General features: G+C 40.1%; 1 protein-coding gene and 1 pseudogene across 5 annotated transcripts in view; one reads left to right on the forward strand and one right to left on the reverse strand.

Annotated features, from left to right (window-relative positions):
• The window catches only part of Wdr33 (WD repeat domain 33), a 57858-nt gene that overhangs the window by 29379 nt on the left and 6700 nt on the right, over positions 1-21779 (forward strand). For all 5 annotated transcript variants that reach the window (XM_076192959.1, XM_076192960.1, XM_076192962.1 and 2 more), the window contains 7 exons: positions 8366-8492; positions 9771-9894; positions 10266-10375; positions 13661-13872; positions 16905-17043; positions 17850-17955; positions 19045-19210. In XM_076192959.1, coding sequence (XP_076049074.1) covers positions 8366-8492; positions 9771-9894; positions 10266-10375; positions 13661-13872; positions 16905-17043; positions 17850-17955; positions 19045-19210 — 984 coding nt within the window. The remainder of the gene's footprint in view (positions 1-8365; positions 8493-9770; positions 9895-10265; positions 10376-13660; positions 13873-16904; positions 17044-17849; positions 17956-19044; positions 19211-21779) is intronic.
• On the reverse strand, positions 19225-21024 carry LOC143029854 (uncharacterized; annotated as a pseudogene).

The following is a 21779-nucleotide window of genomic DNA, read 5'->3' on the forward strand; positions in this document are numbered from 1 at the left end:
TCCTTCCTTAAAAGTACAATTAGGTAAGTACATATAAAACGTAGATAACAGTCCAAAGTTTCTTTCCTGAGAAATCTTTGGGATAACCCAGGGACTGTTGTCAGCCAATGTGGGACTGCAGGATTTCCACTTTGAAACTCGAGGCAAGTATTGGTTAATCAAAGATGAGTGATGGGGAGATAATTCTTTCTAACATTGATCTTCCAGGATCACCACTAGCATGGATCCATTACAGTGGTCTGCACTGTTTTCAAGGTCTAAGATTAATACCAGATTTAAGGCCATTTTTTTGCCCTGAATTCAAAAATCGTGATCATTCTACCTAGTTAGATCAAGTTTTTAAAATGTAAGCACATACCAGAGATTCGTATATTCCTATCTATTTGTAGGTGAATGGAACACATAATAGTGAATTTTGGACTGATTTATTCACAGGGTAACAGAATATTTCTCCTAAATACCAAGAGGAGTAGATAGAATACACAAAAAAAGTACTCATGGATGAATGGTACTTCTGTTTGTGGTGAGCATACAGCACATCCCTCTTTAGGCACCAACAGTAGTCAGGCAGAAAGTTGACATCCCATTGGCCTTGATAGCATTCCTCCATCACATAGGTAACTTGGTGAAAGCACTCACCTTGTTCTTCACGGAAGTCTCCACAACTCTCAGGAAAATAGTCCACATGGGACTGAAGGAAGTGCATTCTTACTGACATTTCAGTGCTTTATCAAAACTAGCGATCTTGATGAGCTCCCTTAAGTTTCTCCCTGCGTACTCGTGGAAACTTCTGATGGAGGATAGCAAATCTTCCACCTTCCCTGTCTAATGCCTTTATAAAGTTCTTCATTAGACCAACTTTGATGTGTAGGGGTGGAAGCAATATCTTGCTTGGCTCAACTAGAGGGTGGGACAAAACCTTGTGTGACTCAGGAGGTTCTGATCTTTGTCTTGATGGCCACTCTTGTCTGACATCATGCTGGTCATCAACTCAGCCACAAGAACAGAAAGCATGGATACTTTGTGTATTCACTTGAAAGTCCAAGGATGAGTCCAACAACTTTAATATCTCCACAGATCAACCATTTGTGTTCCTTGAAGTTGAGAGCCGATAACAGACAGTCCATGATGTTGTGGGTTTCTTTCATTTCAACTGAATGTCCAGCAGGAATCAATAAAAACTTATTTCCATTATTCAGAACCGCCTCGAGACTTCTGTTAGACAAGTCAATGAAAAGTCTACATTCCATGGCATCATATTTTAAACCCAGTGATGTGATCGGGTCAACAGTATTGTTGCAGTGGACCAGTGAAATCACTTCATCAAACTTGAAGAATTTTCTAAATTCTCTCTCATGGTCACAATACCAATAGAATGTTGTCTTTGGTGCCAGAAGACGTTTCTCTCGAAGACATGAACCCAATTGCTGAGCAGACACCTAGAAAAGGTTCAGGTCTCATGTCAAATCATTGAGTTCGGCTTGTGTTAGTGGCACTGTTTTGTCATCCTCTTCTGACTTATTGGCACCAAACTTGGTTGTATCTGTCATTTCACTAGATTCAGGATCAGAACTAGATTCCATGGTGACATCAGGAACAGGAAGATCGGGTCCATGGGGGACTGGTTTTATGGCAGAAGGAACATCATGGTATTGAACATATACTTGTTCTTGCAATTAATGCCTTTTAGATTTGTCATGCAGAAGTAGCAGTTGGTGATGTGATCTTTCCCTTCCCTCCACACCATTGGGACACCAAATGGCATATTATTCCTTTTCTTATTCCTCCAACCCCATAAGTTTTCCATGTATGATATGAGGAGTGAATGGCTTAACCTGGTCTCCTAGTATGACTCCAAAGTAAACATGATATGCATTCTTCACAAAATCTGTGATTTTTGCTTGACAGTCTGGAAGAATGACATGTCCGCGGATGAAACAAAACCTACTAGAATGGTTCTTGCACTTACGATTCATTGTAATGCAAATTCAGACTTGAAAAGATCAAAGAAATATCTTAATTAAGGTTACCCATGACCAGGTGTGGCAAAGCCTAGTCCATAAATGCTTAGATGATAGTTCTATATTGGAAAAATATGTCGTAAAAGGAATTGAGCATATCTTAGAAACCAGACATGACCAAGGAAAATGAATGATATTTTTTAATTCAGCATGCAAAGGTGATCGCAGATCAATTGGAAAACCTTTGACCTTTGAAAAAAAAAAATGAAATGCAGGGCAGTGTTATTGATCCCTGGGAGTTTTAAATTTCATGTTTAATGATATTGGGCACCCTAAGGTATTTCTTTAATCATATCGACTAATGTTTCATAGGAGAAACATACAGAGCAGGGTCCCTAGTTGTATCACTCCATCCCACGTAGTTTCCTTTTATGACACACATGGTAAATAAATTGGCAGAATTCTCCCTGCTACCATCAGCACGTTAAAGGAATCCAGAAGAGGTAGTTATAGAAGTGGTAAAGGACAAGTTTAACATACATATACCAAAGGCTTTTTCCCCCTTACATGGGGGGTAGCCAAAAAGAAAAAGGCATAGAAACCACTCCCACCCATTCCATCCCCTACAAGTTTAAGGGATCATAATAAAGGAGGGACAGCTGGAGTACAAAATTATCATTATTGCTCCACAGGGGGAACACTCCCTAAAGTATTGGCCACATGTCACCCTGCAGTTAATACCCCTGTATGGGGAGAGGTTGTGATAGGGGTTACAAGGATGGATAGAGTGAGAAATGAGAAGGTGAGGCAGAAAATGGATGGAAAGGGAGCTGGCAGATGGAGTTACTCAAAGAACACTGGGATGGTTTGGGCAGATGGGAAGAGTGAGTGAAGAAAGATTAGTAAATAGAGTGCAGAAGGCAGTGGTAGATGGAGTGAACTTAGGGAAAGACCAAGAATAAGATGGATGGATGGATGGGGGCAAAGTGAGCATTGGGTTAAAGGGGAATGTCACTGAAGCAAGGAAGGGAGAGGACAGGAGATAGGTGTGAATGGAAATAGAAGCAGTCTAAAGGGAATTCCTCTTGTCTCATACATTTACTTGTGAGGGGACAAGAAACAAGGGTCACTATAGGAATGAAGTGGTGGGGAGCTTTGGCTGTCAGGCCCTACTGTAGAGGTGCTATCTCTTGCTGCATTGCTTCTGACCCAGGTGAGGGATAAGGATGGATAAGGATTGGTAAATTTTTAGAATAGATGAAATGGGAAGATGTTGCTATGTACTGAAGCAGTATTGGTAAACCAGCTCATTGTTGGGACATGCTGTGGAGTCACTGTGCCTTGCTGCATTGCCTTGACCAAAACTGCATGGTAAAGTACAAGGATGACCTTTCATCCAAGAAGTGTTAAGATGTGTGGGACACTGAATGGATTTTAGATGGGTGAAGAGTGTATATGTGTGTGTGTTTTAACTCTGCTATCCCCTTTATAAAAATGAAAAAATCCTTTGGTATAGATTAATACATTGAGAACAGTGTTATTTTTTTTATTTCATTTTTTTTTTGTATTATGCAATCCCCTAAACAGTGTAGTCAGTGCAGTTGTGTATGTACTAAACTTGAAACCACACCCAGCAAACCTCATTACACAATGGTAACCTACAGAATATAATGAAATGAAAAATCAACTCCTATAGTAAATGTACCACTACCTTTCTTCTCTCTAAGATGCCACTTTCCAAAGTGTTGTATCTAAATCACCAAGGACACCAGCAGCCCAACATTTATTTAGCAATCCCTCACCTGACAGAAGGTACAAAGATTCTGGACTGAAGTTTATTATATAAAATTTTGTTGATTATGTAAAACTGTGTATATTTTCAAATAAAAAAGAATATACATATATACATATATATATATATATATATATATATATATATATGATGTAAGCAGAGTAGGAATAAACTCAAGACTAAGACTCCTGCGTTTCCTACTCCACTTACATCAACCTGTCAGAATGTCTCAACATCAATATATATATATGTATATATATATATATATATATATATATATGATATATATATATATATATATATATTATATATACATACATACATATATCAATGGCTGTTCCCCCCCTTACAAAGGAGGTAACCAAAAAACAAAGGGGTAGAATCCACTCCCACCCATTCCATCCCCACATACTCCACTCCTATTCACCTCTTCCCTTCCTCTTATCTTGGCTCCTCCTGGATGACAGGTCATCCCTGCATCATGTCCACTGCTCTGGGTCAGAAGCAGTGCAACAAAACACAGCACATCCACAGCAAGGCTGCTTCATTTGATCAGTGATCCCCCTCTCTGCCCCCTTGTGCAGAAAAAGAGAAGACAGAGAAAAATCCCTTCGGGCTGTGTCAAAATATCATTCACACATACTCCCTCACCCCACCCCCCATCCCCCACCCACTCCCTTCCATGCATCACAGCATCATACACAACCATTCTCCACTCACCCCCATCCTCTTCCCCCCCTCCCTCCTCAACAGACATTCCCCTCCTTCTCAATGCCCCCCCTACTCCATCCATCCATCTCATCCTAGTTCGTCCCCTCATGTTCACTCCCTCCACCTCTGCCCTCCACAGCTCTACCACTAATCCCACTTCACTCATTCCATCCATGTGTACAAATCATCTCGACTCCTTCATCAACCCCATCTCCCAACTCCCCCTCCACCCTCGCTCTCTTCCTCACCTCCTCATTTCTTACTGTATCCAGCCTAGCAACCCCCATTACACCCCCCCAGGCACCTCATCTCAAACACATCCAAACTCCTCCTCTCCTCCTCTCACATGTTCCATGTTTCTGCCCCATACAGTGCTGTCAGCATAATCACTTTCATACAATTAGGTAAATACAATCTTCCCCCAGCATCCATTCCCAAATGTCCACCTCTTATCACACCTTTCAATCCCCCAAGGCACCCACTTGCCCCTCTCAATCCACATTCTACCTCCATCTCCTCTCCCCCCTTTCCTGCTACATTCGCACCCAAGCATCTAAAACTATTCACTTCCTCCAGTCTCTCTCCCTTAATAATCAGTTCCAGTTTGCTGCCACATTCTCCCCTTTTACCTCTCATCACCCTACTCCTACCCACACCTATTTTCAACTTCCTTCTCTCGCACACCTTCCCAAACTCTGTCACTAATTTCCCCAATCCTTCCTCTGATCTGCCACAAGCGCTGTGTCATTGGCAAACAACAACTGGCTCACCTCCCACTTTTCTCCATTTTCTTTAACTATCTCCAATCCCTGGCTCATTACCCTTGCGTTTTTACCTCTCGCACCACCCCATCTATGTATAAATTGAACAGCCAAGGTAGCATAACACATTCCTGACAAAGTCCTACCTTTACCTCAAATCATTCACTCTCTCCATTTTTAATTCTAACACAGGTGCTACTACTCTTGTAAAGATTCTTGACAGCTTTCCTCCTATCCTATATATCTGCAATACTTACCACAGTGCCTTCCTGTCTACCCTGTCATAAGCCTTTTCCAAATCCATAAAGGCCCAGAAAACATCCTTAACTTTTTCTAAAGCTTTCTCACATATGTCTTACTACAGAAATGTGATCCTCACAACCCCTACCTGCCCTAAACCCACACTGTTCCTCTCTTAATCCTCTCATCATCCATACACAACCATTCTCCTCTCACCCCTATCTTCTGTCTTTTCCTTTCCTTTCTCAACACCTCTTTTACCCCATCCATTCATCTCATCCTCGATCACCCCCTCTCATTCACTCCATCCACCTATGCCTTCCACACTTCTTCAACTATTCGTTCTTCACTCGTTCTTTCCATGTGTCAAAACCATCCCATCCCAGGAAGCTTATAAAATTGGCAAATATGTGAGAGCTCAATAATCATTGTTATCTTGTGTACTTTAGGGCAACTTTATAGTCAGAGAAACTTGAGGCAATAGTTGATTAATATATAGGTGCAGTAATCCCTATAGTATCTGGGCTGATGGAGTCTAAGGGTCACTTGGATACAGAAAACCCCAGATATGATACAATGATACCCCCTCATTGAACTTGATAGTCGTTTGATCCCCTCCTATCCTTTCATGTTATGCATTGGAGATATGTACAGTACATTGAATAGAAAATAAAGAATAAAATTTGAAAGAAAAGCATATATTGTAAAGCATTTGAACATAAAATAAATAAAATGTAAAGATATGGCAGAAAATTTCAATTTTTGATTTGAATCCCCCAGATATGGGCAAGAATTAATATGGTGTAATTGTATGCAAGAGGGAGCTCTGTATTTCATCTGCAACCTATTATATTTGATATTTTATTATAGACAGGATAGGTGTATTATCTTTTTCCTATTTTAGATATATGAATTCCTATTTCATGAATGAACTGATGCACTGGGTATCCACTTTTTTGTGGAAAGGAGAATATCATCCCTGAAATAGCAATGCTATCACTGTAGGTAAGGAGATATTGATGCAGAACTATCATTTGATAAATATGAATGATATATGCATAGTATTCTCAGTTCTGTTTAGATTTAGTCCATGTAGAAATGATTTGTTGGCTTGCAAGTTCATATGTAAATTCAATTTAAATATTGTCCTTAGTATTATATACAGTAACTAAATATCCCTAGACATCAATCCAGCACATTATTTGCTTCTAAGACATATATGAGTGGCTTTAGCACACATACAATGAGGTTGTCATTCAGTATTAAAACACTTTGACAAAATTGACATGGTAACAGATACCAAGTCAAGAAGTGATAACGAAAGTGAAGACAACATATTATCTTACATTGACCTGAGCCAACTCTAGAGAGGTCCCCAAAATCCCTTTACTGAGTAATCAATGGACTAAAGAGGACACTGTAGCCAGTTCCAAGGAGATACAGCTCTACTGCAAGAGAGAATTTAGGCAACAGAGTGATTGAATATTGATTGACTGATACTTATGTAAGCTCTTACAAGGTTACATCTCTGAATAATAGCGCTTTAGAGCTTTTGCTATATTCTTGTAACTACATACATACATATACCAAAGGCTTTTTCCCCCTTACAAGGGAGGTAGCCAAAAAACAAAGGCATAAAAACCACTCCCACCCATTCCATCCCCACATACAAACTCCCATCCACCCCCTTCCTTCCCTCTTATCTTGGCTCCTCCTGGATGACGGGTCATCCCTGCATCTCAGCCACTGCCCTGGGTCAGAAGCAGTTTCACAAGACACAGCACATCCACAGCAAGGCCGCTTCATTAAATCGGCGACCCCCTCTCTGTCCCCTCATGCAGAAAAGGAGAAGACGGGGGAGAAATCCCTTTGGGCTGCGTCAATTTATTTTTCACACATACTCCCTCACCCCCATCCCCCACCCACTCCCCCTCATGCATCACAGCATCATCCATACACAACCATTCTCCATTCACCCCGATCTTCTGTCCTCTCCTGCCCTTCCTCAACAGACATTCCCCTCTTTCCCAAAGCTCCTTTTACCCCATCCATCCATCTCATCTTTGGTAGCCCCCTAATGTTCACTCCTTTCACCTCTGCCTTCCACACCTCTTTTACTAATCTTTCTTCACTCATTCTTTCCATGTGTCCAAACCATCCCAATACTCTTTCATCAACCCTATCTCCCAACTCCCTTTCCACCCCCATTATCCTCCTCACCACCTCATTTCTCACTCTATCCAGCCTTGTAACCCTTGTCATACTTCTCAGGCACCTCATCTCAAACACATTCAAACTCCTCCTCTCTTCTTCTCTTATGTTCCATGTTTCTGCCCCATACAGTGCTGTTGGCACAATCACACCTTTATTCAATCTCCTCTTAGCATCCATTCCCAAATATCTACTTCTCATTACACTTTTTAGTCCCCCAAGGCATTTACTTGCTTCTCTCAATCTACATTCAACCTCCACCTCCACTCCTCCCTTCCTGCCACATTCACACCCAAGTATCTAAAACTATTCACATCTGGTCTGCTGTTACTTTCTCCCCTTGTACATCTCATCACCTTACTTTTACCCACATTTATCTTCAACTTCCTTCTTTTGCACACCCTCCCAAACTCTGTCACTAACTTCCTCAATCCCTCCTCTGATCCTGCTACAAGCACAGTGTCATCAGCAAACAACAACTGGCTTATCTTCCACTTTTCTCCATTTTCTTTAACCATATCTAATCCCTGACCTACTATCATTGCATTTACCTCTCGCACCATCCCATCCATGTATAAATTGAAGAGCCAGGGTGACATAATACATCCCTGACAGAGTCCCACCTATACCTCCATCTTCGTAATTTTTGTTACTAAAAGTGTTATATATATCCCAAATGTATTTTATAGGTCACGGTGCAGATGTAAAATGTGTAGACTGGCATCCATCCAAAAGCCTTCTTGCATCTGGAAGTAAAGACAACCAGCAACCCATAAAATTATGGGACCCAAGATCAGGAATGTCCCTCACAAAACTGTAAGTAATTATGTACTTGAGTGATCTGGTGAGAAATTGTACTTTATAACCTTGAGAGGATTTTTGTAATGCCCTATAATTTTACTTATGTTGTCATGTCTTAAATGTCACTGTTTCATTATATTTTGTTTTATTCATGTATACATACCAAAGGCCCTTTCCTCAATATCAGGAAGTGGTCAATTCAGATCACACACTCGCATCATACACATTAAAACCCATTTAATATCCCTCCCATCACAGTACCTCATCGATGAAGGGTCATCCCTATCCTCTGCTACTCTTCTCAGGTCATAGGCAATGCAATGAGATGAAGCAGCTCCACAGTAGAGCCCAACAGCTAGTTTGTTTGGCATAGAGCATTACATGGTGACATCTCCCTTCCTCATCCATTTTGTATAATTTATGGAGCAGAGAAGAACAACCTTTAAGGCTGTGTCATCCCTTCTTCCATTCATAACTTTCTGTCATTCACTCATATATTTTGCATTCTCTCTTCCCTGCTCCACAGACATTCCTTGTGTGCGTAAGGGCTTCTTTACCCCATCTTGGTATCTCTCAGAAGTTCACATAATCTGCTATTGCTATCCACACTCAGTGTGCAAATCTTTCCTCAATCATTCTTTCCATGTGCCCAGACCACCTCAGCACTCTATGATCTATCCCATCCAATAACTTTTTTCCTCCCATTCTCTGCATCTATCACATTTCTCACTCTATCTTTGTTGCATGTGTCATGCTTCTCAAACACTTCATTTCAAATTTGTTTGGACTCATCTTTTATGCTGCCCTTAAGTTCTAAGTCTCTTATTCATGCAGCGCTATGAAAACAATCACTCCCTCATACAACTTTCTCTTTGCATTCATCCTGAGGTACCTGTTTCTCATAACACTTTTCATTCCACATTTGACTCCATTACTCTAATTCACCTCTACATCCATTCCTGTTATATGCCACATGTGATCCCAGACATAAAAATGCAATTCTTCCTGCCTTTTACCATTCAAATTTACAACCAATCTGCCATTATAAAAAAAAAATTGTATTTTTCATCACTACTGTTGCCTACATTTACTTTAAAAATTGTGGCTCTAAAAAGCAGGGCAAACAATTGTATGTGTGACCCATACTTGGGTATTGACTATATGGTGAGGTTTTGGAGCATTCCTACAGACTAGAGCCACACATCAATTGACTGTGTTAGAGCTCAATATTGTAGGCCATAGCAGATATTTATTTATGTATCTTTTATATATATGTAAATCTTGTCTTTGCAGACATGCACACAAAAGCACAGTGATGGATCTCAAATGGAATGCCAATGGGAATTGGCTCTGCTCTGCCTCGAGAGATCATTTACTAAAGCTCTTCGATATTCGAAATCTCTCTTCAGAATTTCAGGTACTCCATAGGATTTCATTTAACTAACTCCTTCTAAACAAGGTGGTACTTTTGCCCTTATTCTGGTTGCTGTCATGCTACTTTTTTCATCTCTATGACACCTCCATGGTAATAAAAGGATTATAAGCCTTATTAAATACTAAGTAATCTCCCCTCCTTTCCAGATGATACTCTTTCTTTTATTATGGCTAACCAAGGTGTTTATTCATCGCAATAGCTCTCCCCTCATCAAGAAGGGGTTAAAGACAGACTGATTGTTTTACATAAGCTATGTAATGAAATTGTATATAGGATATAGAATATATGAATGATGTATTTTCACTAACTTGTTCATGAAATGAATTAAGAAGACTGCATTTCATTATTCCTAGGTTTTCCGAGGACACAAAAAAGAAGCCTCATGCATTGCATGGCATCCCCAGCATGAGGGCCTTTTTGCCAGTGGTGGTTCAGATGGGTCCATACTCTTTTGGCATGTTGGGTAGGTTGTGTTAACATTGTTTGTAGTTTTTCTTTTGTTGATAATTTTTACTTTAGTTTGCTTGCTTATTTGCAAATTCATGGTTTGTGAATTTACTGATTTGTAAGTTGCTAAGGAAAATAAGTGTATGTATATGTGTGTGTGTGCGCGTATGTATATATATATATATATATATATATATATATATATATATTATATATATAGAGAGATATATATATATATATATATATATATATATATATATATATATGTATATATACAGTACTACCTCTCATTAACGGACTAAAAGGGGGCTAACGGTGTCCGTTGATGTGAATAATCTGTTAATTTGGAGTGGTTTTTGGGTGGCATAGTGATTGCACAGCACTAAACAACAGCACCAAAAACACAGCAAAAACACTGCAAACACAGCTAATTAATGTCCGTTAATGAGAGGTAGTACTGTATATATATATGTGTGTGTGTGTGTATGTATGTATATATATATATATATCATAATTTTTATGACAGTTGCATGCAGGACTCGAATCTGCTGCTCTGCTGCCATGGGTGGACTCAGGTCTCAGGTGAAAAAGGAATTAGGATTGTAAAGAGTGATATTTCCTAATCTTGGGAATCAGGTAGATTTCAAGTTCCAAGACTTTTGTAGTCTCAGTGGTCAAGAGGTTAAAGACACCGCCCAGTTGTCTTACTGGTGGCGGAGTGGTGGGTTCGAGTCCTGCGCGCGACTGTCATAGAAATGATCTGACATTATGTATATATATATATATATATATATATATATATATATATATATATATATATATATATATATATATATATATATATATATATTATGGAGGGTCATCTCTGCCCTCACCACATTACTTTGGTCAGAGGCAATGCAACAAGATGCAGCACCTCCACAGCAGTGTTCAACAACCACCAAAGCTGGTTTATCTCCTCCACATCATTATGTGGTACCCCCCCCCCCCATCCACTCAAGAAATATATAGAACAGACTGAAGAAATCCCCTTGGTTAGCATCATCTCATAATCTATTTGTAATTGCATTCCATTCACAACTATCTTTTGCTTTCTCTCTTTCATGCTTGACAGATATTCCTTTTTCATCCAGTGCCCTCCCCATTGCATCCATCCAGCACATTCTTAGTCTTCACCTCAGATTCCCTCCCTCCACTTGTGGTTTCCATGCATTTTTTTTTTCTGGTCTTTTTTTTCACTCATTCTTTCCATATCACCAAACCATCCTAGCACTCTGATCCTTCTTATTGGCCAGTTCTCTTTCCACCCCCATCTCTCTGTCTCACCTCCATGCTTCTCTATTCTCATAACCACTATATTTCTTAAACACTTCATCTCAGCGTAGTTCCCCTTCCTGTAAGATACAACTAGGTAAACACATACATACATACATATACCAAAGGCTTTTTTCCCCTTTTACATGGGAGGTAGCCAAAAGACAAAGGCATAAAAACCACTCCCACCCATTCCATCCCCTACATACTCCACTCTCCTCTACCTTCTTCCCTCCCTCTTATCTTGCCACCTCCTGGATGATGGGTCATCCCTGCATCTTGTCCACTGCCCTGGGTCAGAAGCAGTGTCACAAGACACAGCATATCCACAGCAAGGCTGCTTCATTAATTCAGTGACCCCCCCTCTCCATCCCCCTCATGCAGAAAAGAAGACGGGGAGAAATCCCTTCAAGTTGCATCAATTTATTTCTCATACATGCCGTGGGCATAATCGCTCCATCTTTTCTTTCTATTCATCCTCAGATATCTATTTCTCATAATGCTTTTCATTCCCTCAAGATATTTATTTGCTTCCATTATTTCACCTCTACCTCCACTCCTCCATTTCCAGCTACATGTGACCCCAAATAGTTATAGATCTACTTTTTCCAGCCTTGTGTCTGTTAAGCTCACCTCCAACCCACTGCCACCTGTATTCCTTCTACATCTCATCACCTTATTTCACCCACATTTACTGCTAATTATAAGCTTTTGACCACCCTTTTGAGTGAGAAACAATAAGGAGAGGAGGAGAGCAAGGGTGGAAAGGGAGAATGAAGGTGGAAAGGGAGTTGGGAGATAGGGTTGATGAAAGAGTATTGGGATGGTTTGAACTTGTGAAAAGAATGAGTAAAGAAAGATTAGTAAAAGAGGTGTGGAAGGCAGAGGTGGAGGGAGTAAACATGAGGGGGTGACCAAGGATGAGATGGATGGATGGGGTAAAAGCTGCATTGGGAAAGAGTGGAATGTCTGTTGAGGGAGGAAGGGAAAGACAGAAAATAGGGGTGAGGGGAGAATGGTTGTGTATGGATGATGCTGTGATGCATGGAAGGGAGTGGGGTGGGGGATATGGGGTTGAGGGAGTATGTGTAAATGATATTTTGATGGAGCCCGAAGGGATTTCTCCCTGTCTTCTCTTTTTGGCTACCCCCCTTGTAAGGGGGAAAAAGCCTTGGTATATGTATGTATGTATGTTCTCTTTTTCTGCATGAGGAGATGGAGATGGGGGGGGTCGCTAATTAAATGGAGTGGCCATGCTGTGAATGTGCTCTGTCTTACTACATTGCTTCTGACCTAGGGCAATGGGCAAGATGCAGGGATGACCCATCATCCAGGAGGAACCAAGAAAAGAGGGAGGGAGGGGTGGTGAATGGGAGTGAAGTATGTGAGGATGAAATGGGTGGGAGTGGATTTATGTCTTTGACCACCTCCCTTGTAAGGGGGAAAAAGCTGTTGATATATGTATGTATGGCTACCCTTAATAGACATCCGCCTAATCCATACATGTCAATAGATGAATGCAAACATATCCATAATTCTGGCTTAATAGCTTTGTCTCCATACTGGATTATTGAGTCCCCAGTAATGGGGTATTGACTGCATGTTATTGTGCTGTAGTAATTGCATAGTAGCATGCAGCCAATGCTTTAGGGACTGTTTTGGGGCACCCCTGTGGACAAGAGCCACACATCATTTGTCTATGTTAGAATAAGATCTCTACTCGTAGAGGATTGATGCTACTTTTTGGAGTACAATGATGATTCTTTGGCTGTCAATTGAAAACTCTCACAGTTTATGCATTAAACATACAGAATTAAGATATTTCTATGTCATAATTTTTTTCCTTTTTTATCATTAATTGTTGAAGATGAAGAAAGGAATAAGAGTTTCGTAGCTACAAGTACTTTAATACAAGGTCCAATTTTATATTTCCTCATTCAACTGTACAATTCTTCTTAATCCCAGAAATACTTCTCTTTGGGAACAGAAATGATAAGGAAGTGGGAGTAATAGAATCCGCTCATGATGGTATAATATGGGACCTGGCATGGCATCCTCTTGGACACATCCTGTGCTCTGGATCAAATGACCATACATCCAAGTTTTGGACAAGGAATAGGGCAGGAGACAAGATGAGAGACAAGTACAACTTGAACACCCTTCCTGCTGGTGTGGTGGCTGATGATAGTATGGATATTGGTAAGTGAATTTTTTTTTTTTTTTTTTTTTTTTTTTTTTTTTCAGAACCATTATGTTATTAATGTGAAATTTATTCTCATTATGATCTGAATTATGAAAGCTTCCACTCTTTTTATTTATGGATGAAACTTATTTCAATTTGTTAATAAGAATAGCCATTGCACAACAACATGATAAAGATCAACTCCTAATCTCAGTGAGACACACCACAACACCCTTCAAATCATACAAAACAAAGCCCTAAAAACAATTACAGGCTGCACAAATACAACACCTACAGACCATTTACACCATGAAACAAAAGTCCTCAAAGTCAAGGACCACCTCGACATGAGAGGCACACAAACACTTGCCGCAGCCACCACAAACACATCACACCTGCTACACTACATAGTAGAACACCCACACACACCAAGAAACATTAAAACAACACCCAAAGACCTGTATCACACACAGATACTTTCTTCTCTTCCTCCACAACCACCAAATACCAGCCTCCGGAAACATATTCATAATCATATCACTCACCGCTCCATTAACACACTGAAAGACAACACACTGCTGCATGCCAGACCCCTTGATATCCACCCTTCTGAATCCTCTCTCCCACAAAAGGACAGAGTCCACCTGGCCAGAAAGCGTTGCGGCCACCACCCAGCACTTCTAAGCTACCAGTAGAGGCTGGATGACCGCATTGTGAACAGCTGCTCAGGATGTAACACTTCACCCCATACCATACAACACATAATGGAAGACTACATTATACACAATCATGCACGCAAACAACACAACATACACTCTATAAAGGATTTGTGGGAAAACCCAGTTTTGGCTGTGGCATTCCTTGGGGAGACGGGACTGCTCGGACAGACAGTCTAGGGAATGACAACAACAACATCAACCATGTGTTATTCCTTTTAGTTGATAGATAGTATCTGATTGGAGAGTGCTGACTAGGTTGTTAATTTATCTAGTAATTAGTATTACTGTTGGTCCTTGACATTTATGAATTTAATGTTCACAAAGTTAATTATCCAAGATTTTAGCAAAATTAATTATTAGAGTAGGGAAATTATAAGAAATCAGGAGGTGCTATCATTAGAGATACAGATATTGCAAAAGTTTGATCAAATCTGAAAATATTTCAAGAAGATAAAAGCAAGCAATAGAAAATATAAACTAATATTTAATGGTCTCTATCTCTCTCTCCCTTAGTTGATATTTAATTTTCTCACTTTCTCTATATATATATATATTGATGCTCTAACGTGCATAGTATGTAACAACTGAAAAGTTAAGAAATAAGGAGAAAGACATAAAATAGCCTAATGTAGCCAAACCATAGACATATTTGATATCCTTGCCATATAATCATGAATTTTCAACATTTGCAAGAGATGTAGAAGCACAAGTTTCATGAATATTAAGGGCTGCCTGTATAGTAAAATATTGTGAAAAGATCCTACAGTGGCCGCGAAAAGTTTGGGCGCAAAATTATAGGCGCCCCAACTTTCCCCTAAACTCAAAACATGCGAAAAATACAACTTTCCACCCAAACTTTTCGCTATTTTTCAATGCTAGTGTTTGTACCCGTATTTAGCCGAGACAATACACACTATTTGGGAACTCTGTTTAGATGCACTCGATGTCACATGGAGTCACTTTCTAAACATCTCTCACGGAGAGTAGTCTTTTTTTTGCGGTGGTCTCTGTTTTTGTGCCTTGATATCTCCGTAATGGGAAGTGGTAAAGAGCTGGAAAGAGACACAGTTGTTACAAGCATAACCCTCTATAAGGAGGGTTATAAGTGTAAAGATATTGCTACTCGTGTGGGAATTGGAGTGCGTCAAGTGCAAAAGTGGACCAAGAAATTTCGAGACGAAGGAAGTGACATCATTCCTACTCAAAAGCATCTCTCTGGTCGGCCAAGGAAGATATCAAATCGTACTTCTACGGTTCTAACTGCCTCCTATGGTTATTAGGAGGCAGTTAGAACCATAGAAGTACAATTTGATATCTTCCTTGGCCGACCAGAGCGATGCTTTTGAGTAGGAATGATGTCACTTCCTTCGTCTCGAAATTTCTTGGTCCACTTTTGCACTTGACGCACTCCAATTCCCACACGAGTAGCAATATCTTTACACTTATAACCCTCCTTATAGAGGGTTATGATTGTAACAACTGTGTCTCTTTCCAGCTCTTTACCACTTCCCATTACGGAGATATCAAGGCACAAAAACAGAGACCACCGCAAAAAAAAGACTACTCTCCGTGAGAGATGTTTAGAAAGTGACTCCATGTGACATCGAGTGCACCTAAACAGAGTTCCCAAATAGTGTGTATTGTCTCGGCTAAATACGGGTACAAACGCTAGCATTGAAAAATAGCGAAAAGTTTGGGTGGAAAGTTGTATTTTTCGCATGTTTTGAGTTTAGGGGAAAGTTGGGGCGCCTATAATTTTGCGCCCAAACTTTTCACGGCCACTGTAGAGTATCATTTATTTGTGCATAGGAATGCCGCAAAACTGTTGGATATTTTTTGGAATTTGGCTCTACATAGGTACATACATACATATACCAAGGCTTTTTCCCCCTTACAAGGGGGGTAGCCAAAAAGAAAAAGGCATAAAATCATTCCCACCCATTCCATCCCTGAATACACTCCACACCCCTCCACCCTCCCTCTTATCTTAGCACCTCCTGAATGATGGGTCATCCCTGCACCTTGTCCACTGCCCTGGGTCAGAAGCAGTGTCGCAAGACACAGCACATCCACAGCAAGGCCGCTTCATTAAATCGGCCACCCCCCCTCTCTGTCCCCCCATTGCATAAAATGAGAGGACGGGGAGAAATCCCTTCAGGATTTCTCCCCGTCCTCTACATAGATAGTATTGAATATCTTTTTGGGTGAACAGTGAACTATATCAGTTTGGCAAACAGTAGATATTACTACATTCATATTTCCTCATATATTGCTGACAACCATGAAGCAACAACAAATCTTGAAACTGCATATATTTGTCTTTCCCACAGATGATCTTCCTATGAACAGCTCCTTAGCCACACAAGGGGTGATTCCTGGCATGGGTCCTGATGACAAAGTGGAGGAGGTGGAAACAGGGGCACCAGAGACCATTCCAGGTCTTGACTTTGAAGGCATTGCATTTGACAGGTTAGAGGAATTTGTTATGATCGCATGCTTCCCATTCGTCCAACTTGACTTCCTTACAGTTGAATTCGCCTTCCAGGATTGTATGATCACTTTATTCAATTATTTTCTTCAAGAGGAGAGATATCTGACAATAGTACTTTGTATTTGTTGTCATTCTACACCCACATCTTGACAGTGTCACATATCTTTCATCTACCCCAACCTCATATCAATTTTTAATTCTTACATTTATTGTTACACCTTTGCCTTTGCTCAGTATTACTTCATCTCCTTTTATGTATATATTTTTTTATAACTAATATCAACCTGCCTCCTATTCTATCTTCTTTTCCAGTGTTCAGATCATTAAAGGGAGTGGATAAAACTAATAGAGAAGTTCTCTTGATTTGGGATGAAAGGGCATCACAAGGTTTTGGGAAAAAAATAAAAGATTAAAAGATATAAAAAAAACAGTTTTCTGTACAGATGTGTCAACTCATGGATTGACCTAAAGCAGGATATATTTCAATTTAAAACCATAAAGTTTGATTGAATGAGAAAAAAAAGATGGGATCCTCTGAGCATATCTTATTTCCTGTGTACACTTTAGTAAATACTTACGAAAGCAGAGAACTAGATAAAGGAATTTTATGGGACACTCATATGTTCACTCTTAAAGATTAACACAAAGGCAAGGAAATCATTTGTTCAATTTTGGAGATGAAGTGCATCATAAAGAGAGTGTTGTGTGCATGCTTACAAGTATGTAGTAGATTTATTACATTTTTGGTAAATCCAAGATCTACATATTAATTTTGCCTTTTCAGAGGTGGTAAGAAGACTCCATATGCCAAACCTATACCCAAGACATTCCAAGCAGCATGGAATGCAGCTGGAGGTGGTGATGAAGATATGGAAGTAGAAAACAGCGCTGTAAGTATTCAAAACGCCTATGGTTTGTATATAATTTATGGTCTTTTCTTTAGGTAGCTTGGGACTGGATACTTGGATTTTGGAATTATGAGTTACACTTAACAATGGCTACCTCCCTTATAAGGGGGAAAAAGTTCATGGTGTATAGATAGACTCTTAACAATTCACAAATCAAGCAGCTCATATTCATAGCACCCATCACTAAAAATTCAAAACAATTAATCACCATACATTATCTATATCATAAAGTGTAAACATGGTGATTTGAGGCTATATGTATAAAGTGTACAGATAGTACCTGGACCAGTGATAGGGACTTGCTTGTGGTGGTCATGTGAGTTGGACATCTGAGAGAATCGTCTCCATGTCAGTCATCTTCATATCCTATCAGCACCCTCACCTACATCTGAAAATGCAGCCCTAAAGAGCTGACATGTGGTTTCTAAACTGGAACCAATATCTTTATGCATACATACATATACCAAGGCTTTTTCCCCCTTACAAGGGGGGTAGCAAAAAAGAAAAAGGCATAAAATCATTCCCACCTATTCCATCCCTGAATACACTCCACACCCCTCCACCCTCCCTCTTATCTTAGCACCTCCTGAATATAAATATATATATATATATATATATATATATATATATATACATATATATATACATATATTTATATATATATATATATACATACATTCATATATGCATACATACATATACCAAAAGGTTTTTCCCCCTTACATGGGGGGTAGTCAAAAAGAAAAAGGCATAGAAACCACTCCCACCCATTACATCCCCTACATATTCCACTCCCCTCCACCCTCCTCCCTTCCTCTCATCTTGCTTTCTTATCTTTTTTCTCTCTTTCTTTTCTTTTCATTTTCTTCTCTTATAAGTAGAACCAACAAGTGATGACTGCTTTCCTCCTCCCACTAGCTGGTGACATTCAAACAGTTTGTGTCTGTATATCCCTCATTTCATGAAGTCTTGTCCAGGGTGGGTCAGCCATTCTTTAATATTTTTGTCGTCATCACTGTGTATATGTATCAGATAAAAGGTATTTGACTGTTTACTTTTTCTCCTTGACAGACAAGTTGGGTGATAACAGAAAGTGCAAGTTTGTTCTGTTTGCCAGCCAACATAGAAGGTGACCCAGTGTATACAGAAGAAGGGGATGAACTTCCTCCAGGGTCTGTAGCTTTAGCAGATATCAAGGCAAATGCTATTGTGTACTGTGGATTCTTCATTCCCCTGCGTAAGTTCTACAGTTTTGTTTATTTTAAAGTTTCATGTTTCTATTTACCAATACCATGCACCATGTACTACCTATACCACACAACACATCCATACAAAAATACATACACACACATCACAAAACAGAAAATAATATAAGAAAATTACTGAGGTACATGAGACTTACCGTAGGTTAGTTGAGATGTGCTTCTGGTTTTATGAAGCAAATCAATTCTGCTGAAGGGTAAGCATTCATATGAGATATGCTCCGCCCAGCCGGTCCGACAGTCTTTGAATAATACGAACACCCACGAGATAACCTGGAACTTGATTATTTTGTAATGAAGAGATTCCCAGTTGGTTACGTGTAAGGGGAGGAGAGGAGGGCATATGAATGCTTACCCTTCAGCAGAATTGATTTGCTTCATAAAACCAGAAGCACATCTCAACTAACCTACGGTAAGTCTCATGTACTTCAGTAATTTTATATCAGCAAATCACAATTCTGCTGAGGGTTCGCAAACATATGAGGTTTTGAAGACATGTGGGTGTCGTGCCTCAGAAGTTCTTAGGCAGGTGAAGTTGGGGCCGTTCCATAATTCTTACATTTCAAATTTAGTGTGCCCAAGCTAATCCAGTACTGCATCTTGGAATGGGTCTCCCTCCTGTACAATTTCCTTGTTGTAGTGTTTGGCAAAGGTCGATTCTCTTGACCATCCAGCTTTGGATATGATGTGGCGTATAGGTACAGACATGGATCTAGCTTGAGAGGCAGCAGCTGAGCGGACACTGCTTGCTGTGTATTTGGTAGAGTCAATTCCAGAGATAGTAAGTACATGCTTGATCCATCTTGCAATTGTGTGTCTTGATACCGGTTTGTGCGGTTTGATGAAGCTTATGAGAGTCTTCCATCCTTCTTCCCTGTCTCGTCTCGGAGGTGTTCCGTTTTTTCCAGATATGTGCGCAAAGTCCTGCACACACATAAACTTTCGTCCTTAGTGTAGGAAAAGAACTTCACAGACTGAATGTTAAATCCAGGGCAACATTGTTTAATATTGTCCCCTAACCAGACTGAAATAGCTTCTTCCTTTATGCTTATATTCTTGAGTACTAGTAAGTGTAGGGTCTGAACTCTGGCAGCTTGTGTAAGTGCCATCAGCATTACTAGTTTGAGTGTAAGTTCTTTCAGTGGGAGAGACTGTAAGGGTTCCAACTGTTTCAGTTTTGTTAATACAGGTTTGACATCCCAGGTGTCCTTATATCTAGGCATTGAAGGCTTCAGGTTGAAAACTCCCCTCATTAACCTGATGACTAGGGGATGGTTGCCTGCCCTGCATCCGTCCACAACTATCCCCAGTGAGGATAGGGCCCCCCTTGCTGTGTTAATACTGTTGTAACCCACACCCCTCTGGAAAGTTTCTGTTAAGAAGTTTATGATGTCAGTTACAATAGGAGTAGTGGGATTGATGTCCCGTCTATGACAAAATTGTGCCCACCTGTTGATATGTGATCTGTATTGTTTGCTAGTTCCAGGTTTCCATGATGCCAAGATAAGGTCCGTACCTTTTTCAGATATGCCTCGTTCTCGCAGGCTTTCCCAGAAAGTAGACAGGCCATCAATCTGGTATGGGACATGATGGGATGTTCTACCGTCGACAGGGGCCACACCAGCACTTTCTTTCTCCTCATTATGATTCTTGGATCTTCTACGAGCAGCCTGAGTAGTGCTCCCATCCAGGGCTGTGATGTCCAAAATGGAACTATCATCCAACCTCTGGCCCCTTCTGCTCTTAACTTCTGCAGGCATCTAGTGATCAAGGAGAAAGGAGGGAAAATCTAGATGAGACCTAATGTTGCCCAATTAAGGTTGAATGCATCACAATAATTTGATTCTGGGTCTGGCCTCCAGAAGCAAAACTGAGGCACTTATTTGTTCAGCCTAGATGCAAATAGATCAATGTTGGGTGTGCCAAAAATGATGCTTAGTTTCTTAAAAATTTTCTCATCCAACTTCCATTCATGTATGTCATTGAAGTTCCTGGATGCTGTATCAGCCAAAGTATTATCACTCCCGGGAATGTAGGAACATGTGATCTAGGCATCATTGTTTAGACACCAGTTCCAAATATCAGAGGAGACATTGTTACATGCTACCGACTTAGTGCCTCCCATTTCATTGATGTAGTTAACTCCTGTAGTGTTGTCACAGAAAACTTTGATTTGCTTTCCTCTGACCTCATTTGCAAAAGATTTTAATGTAAGGAGCACAGCTATGAGTTCCCGGGCATTAATATGAAGCTTCTTTTCCTCTGTCATCCATCTTCCATTGACTGACTGATGATTTATGCAGCCACCCCAACCTAAGTCTGAAGCATCTGAGTATAAGACAATTTCAGGAGTTGGGTGAACTATTCGCCTATGTTGGGTCTCAACATGTTTGATCCACCAAGTCAGGTCAGTTTTCATTTCGTCTGTGATCAACATTTTATCCTCAAAGTTCCCATAACTCCTTCGCAATGCTGTAATCTTTGCCAATTCAATGTGACGATAGTGTAACTTTCCAAGTTCCACAGCTGGGAAGGCAGCAACTA

Source organism: Oratosquilla oratoria, chromosome 11 (assembly GCF_046742065.1).
Source record: "Oratosquilla oratoria isolate Oo_2021 chromosome 11, ASM4674206v1, whole genome shotgun sequence".
Taxonomy (NCBI): Eukaryota; Metazoa; Arthropoda; class Malacostraca; order Stomatopoda; family Squillidae; genus Oratosquilla; species Oratosquilla oratoria.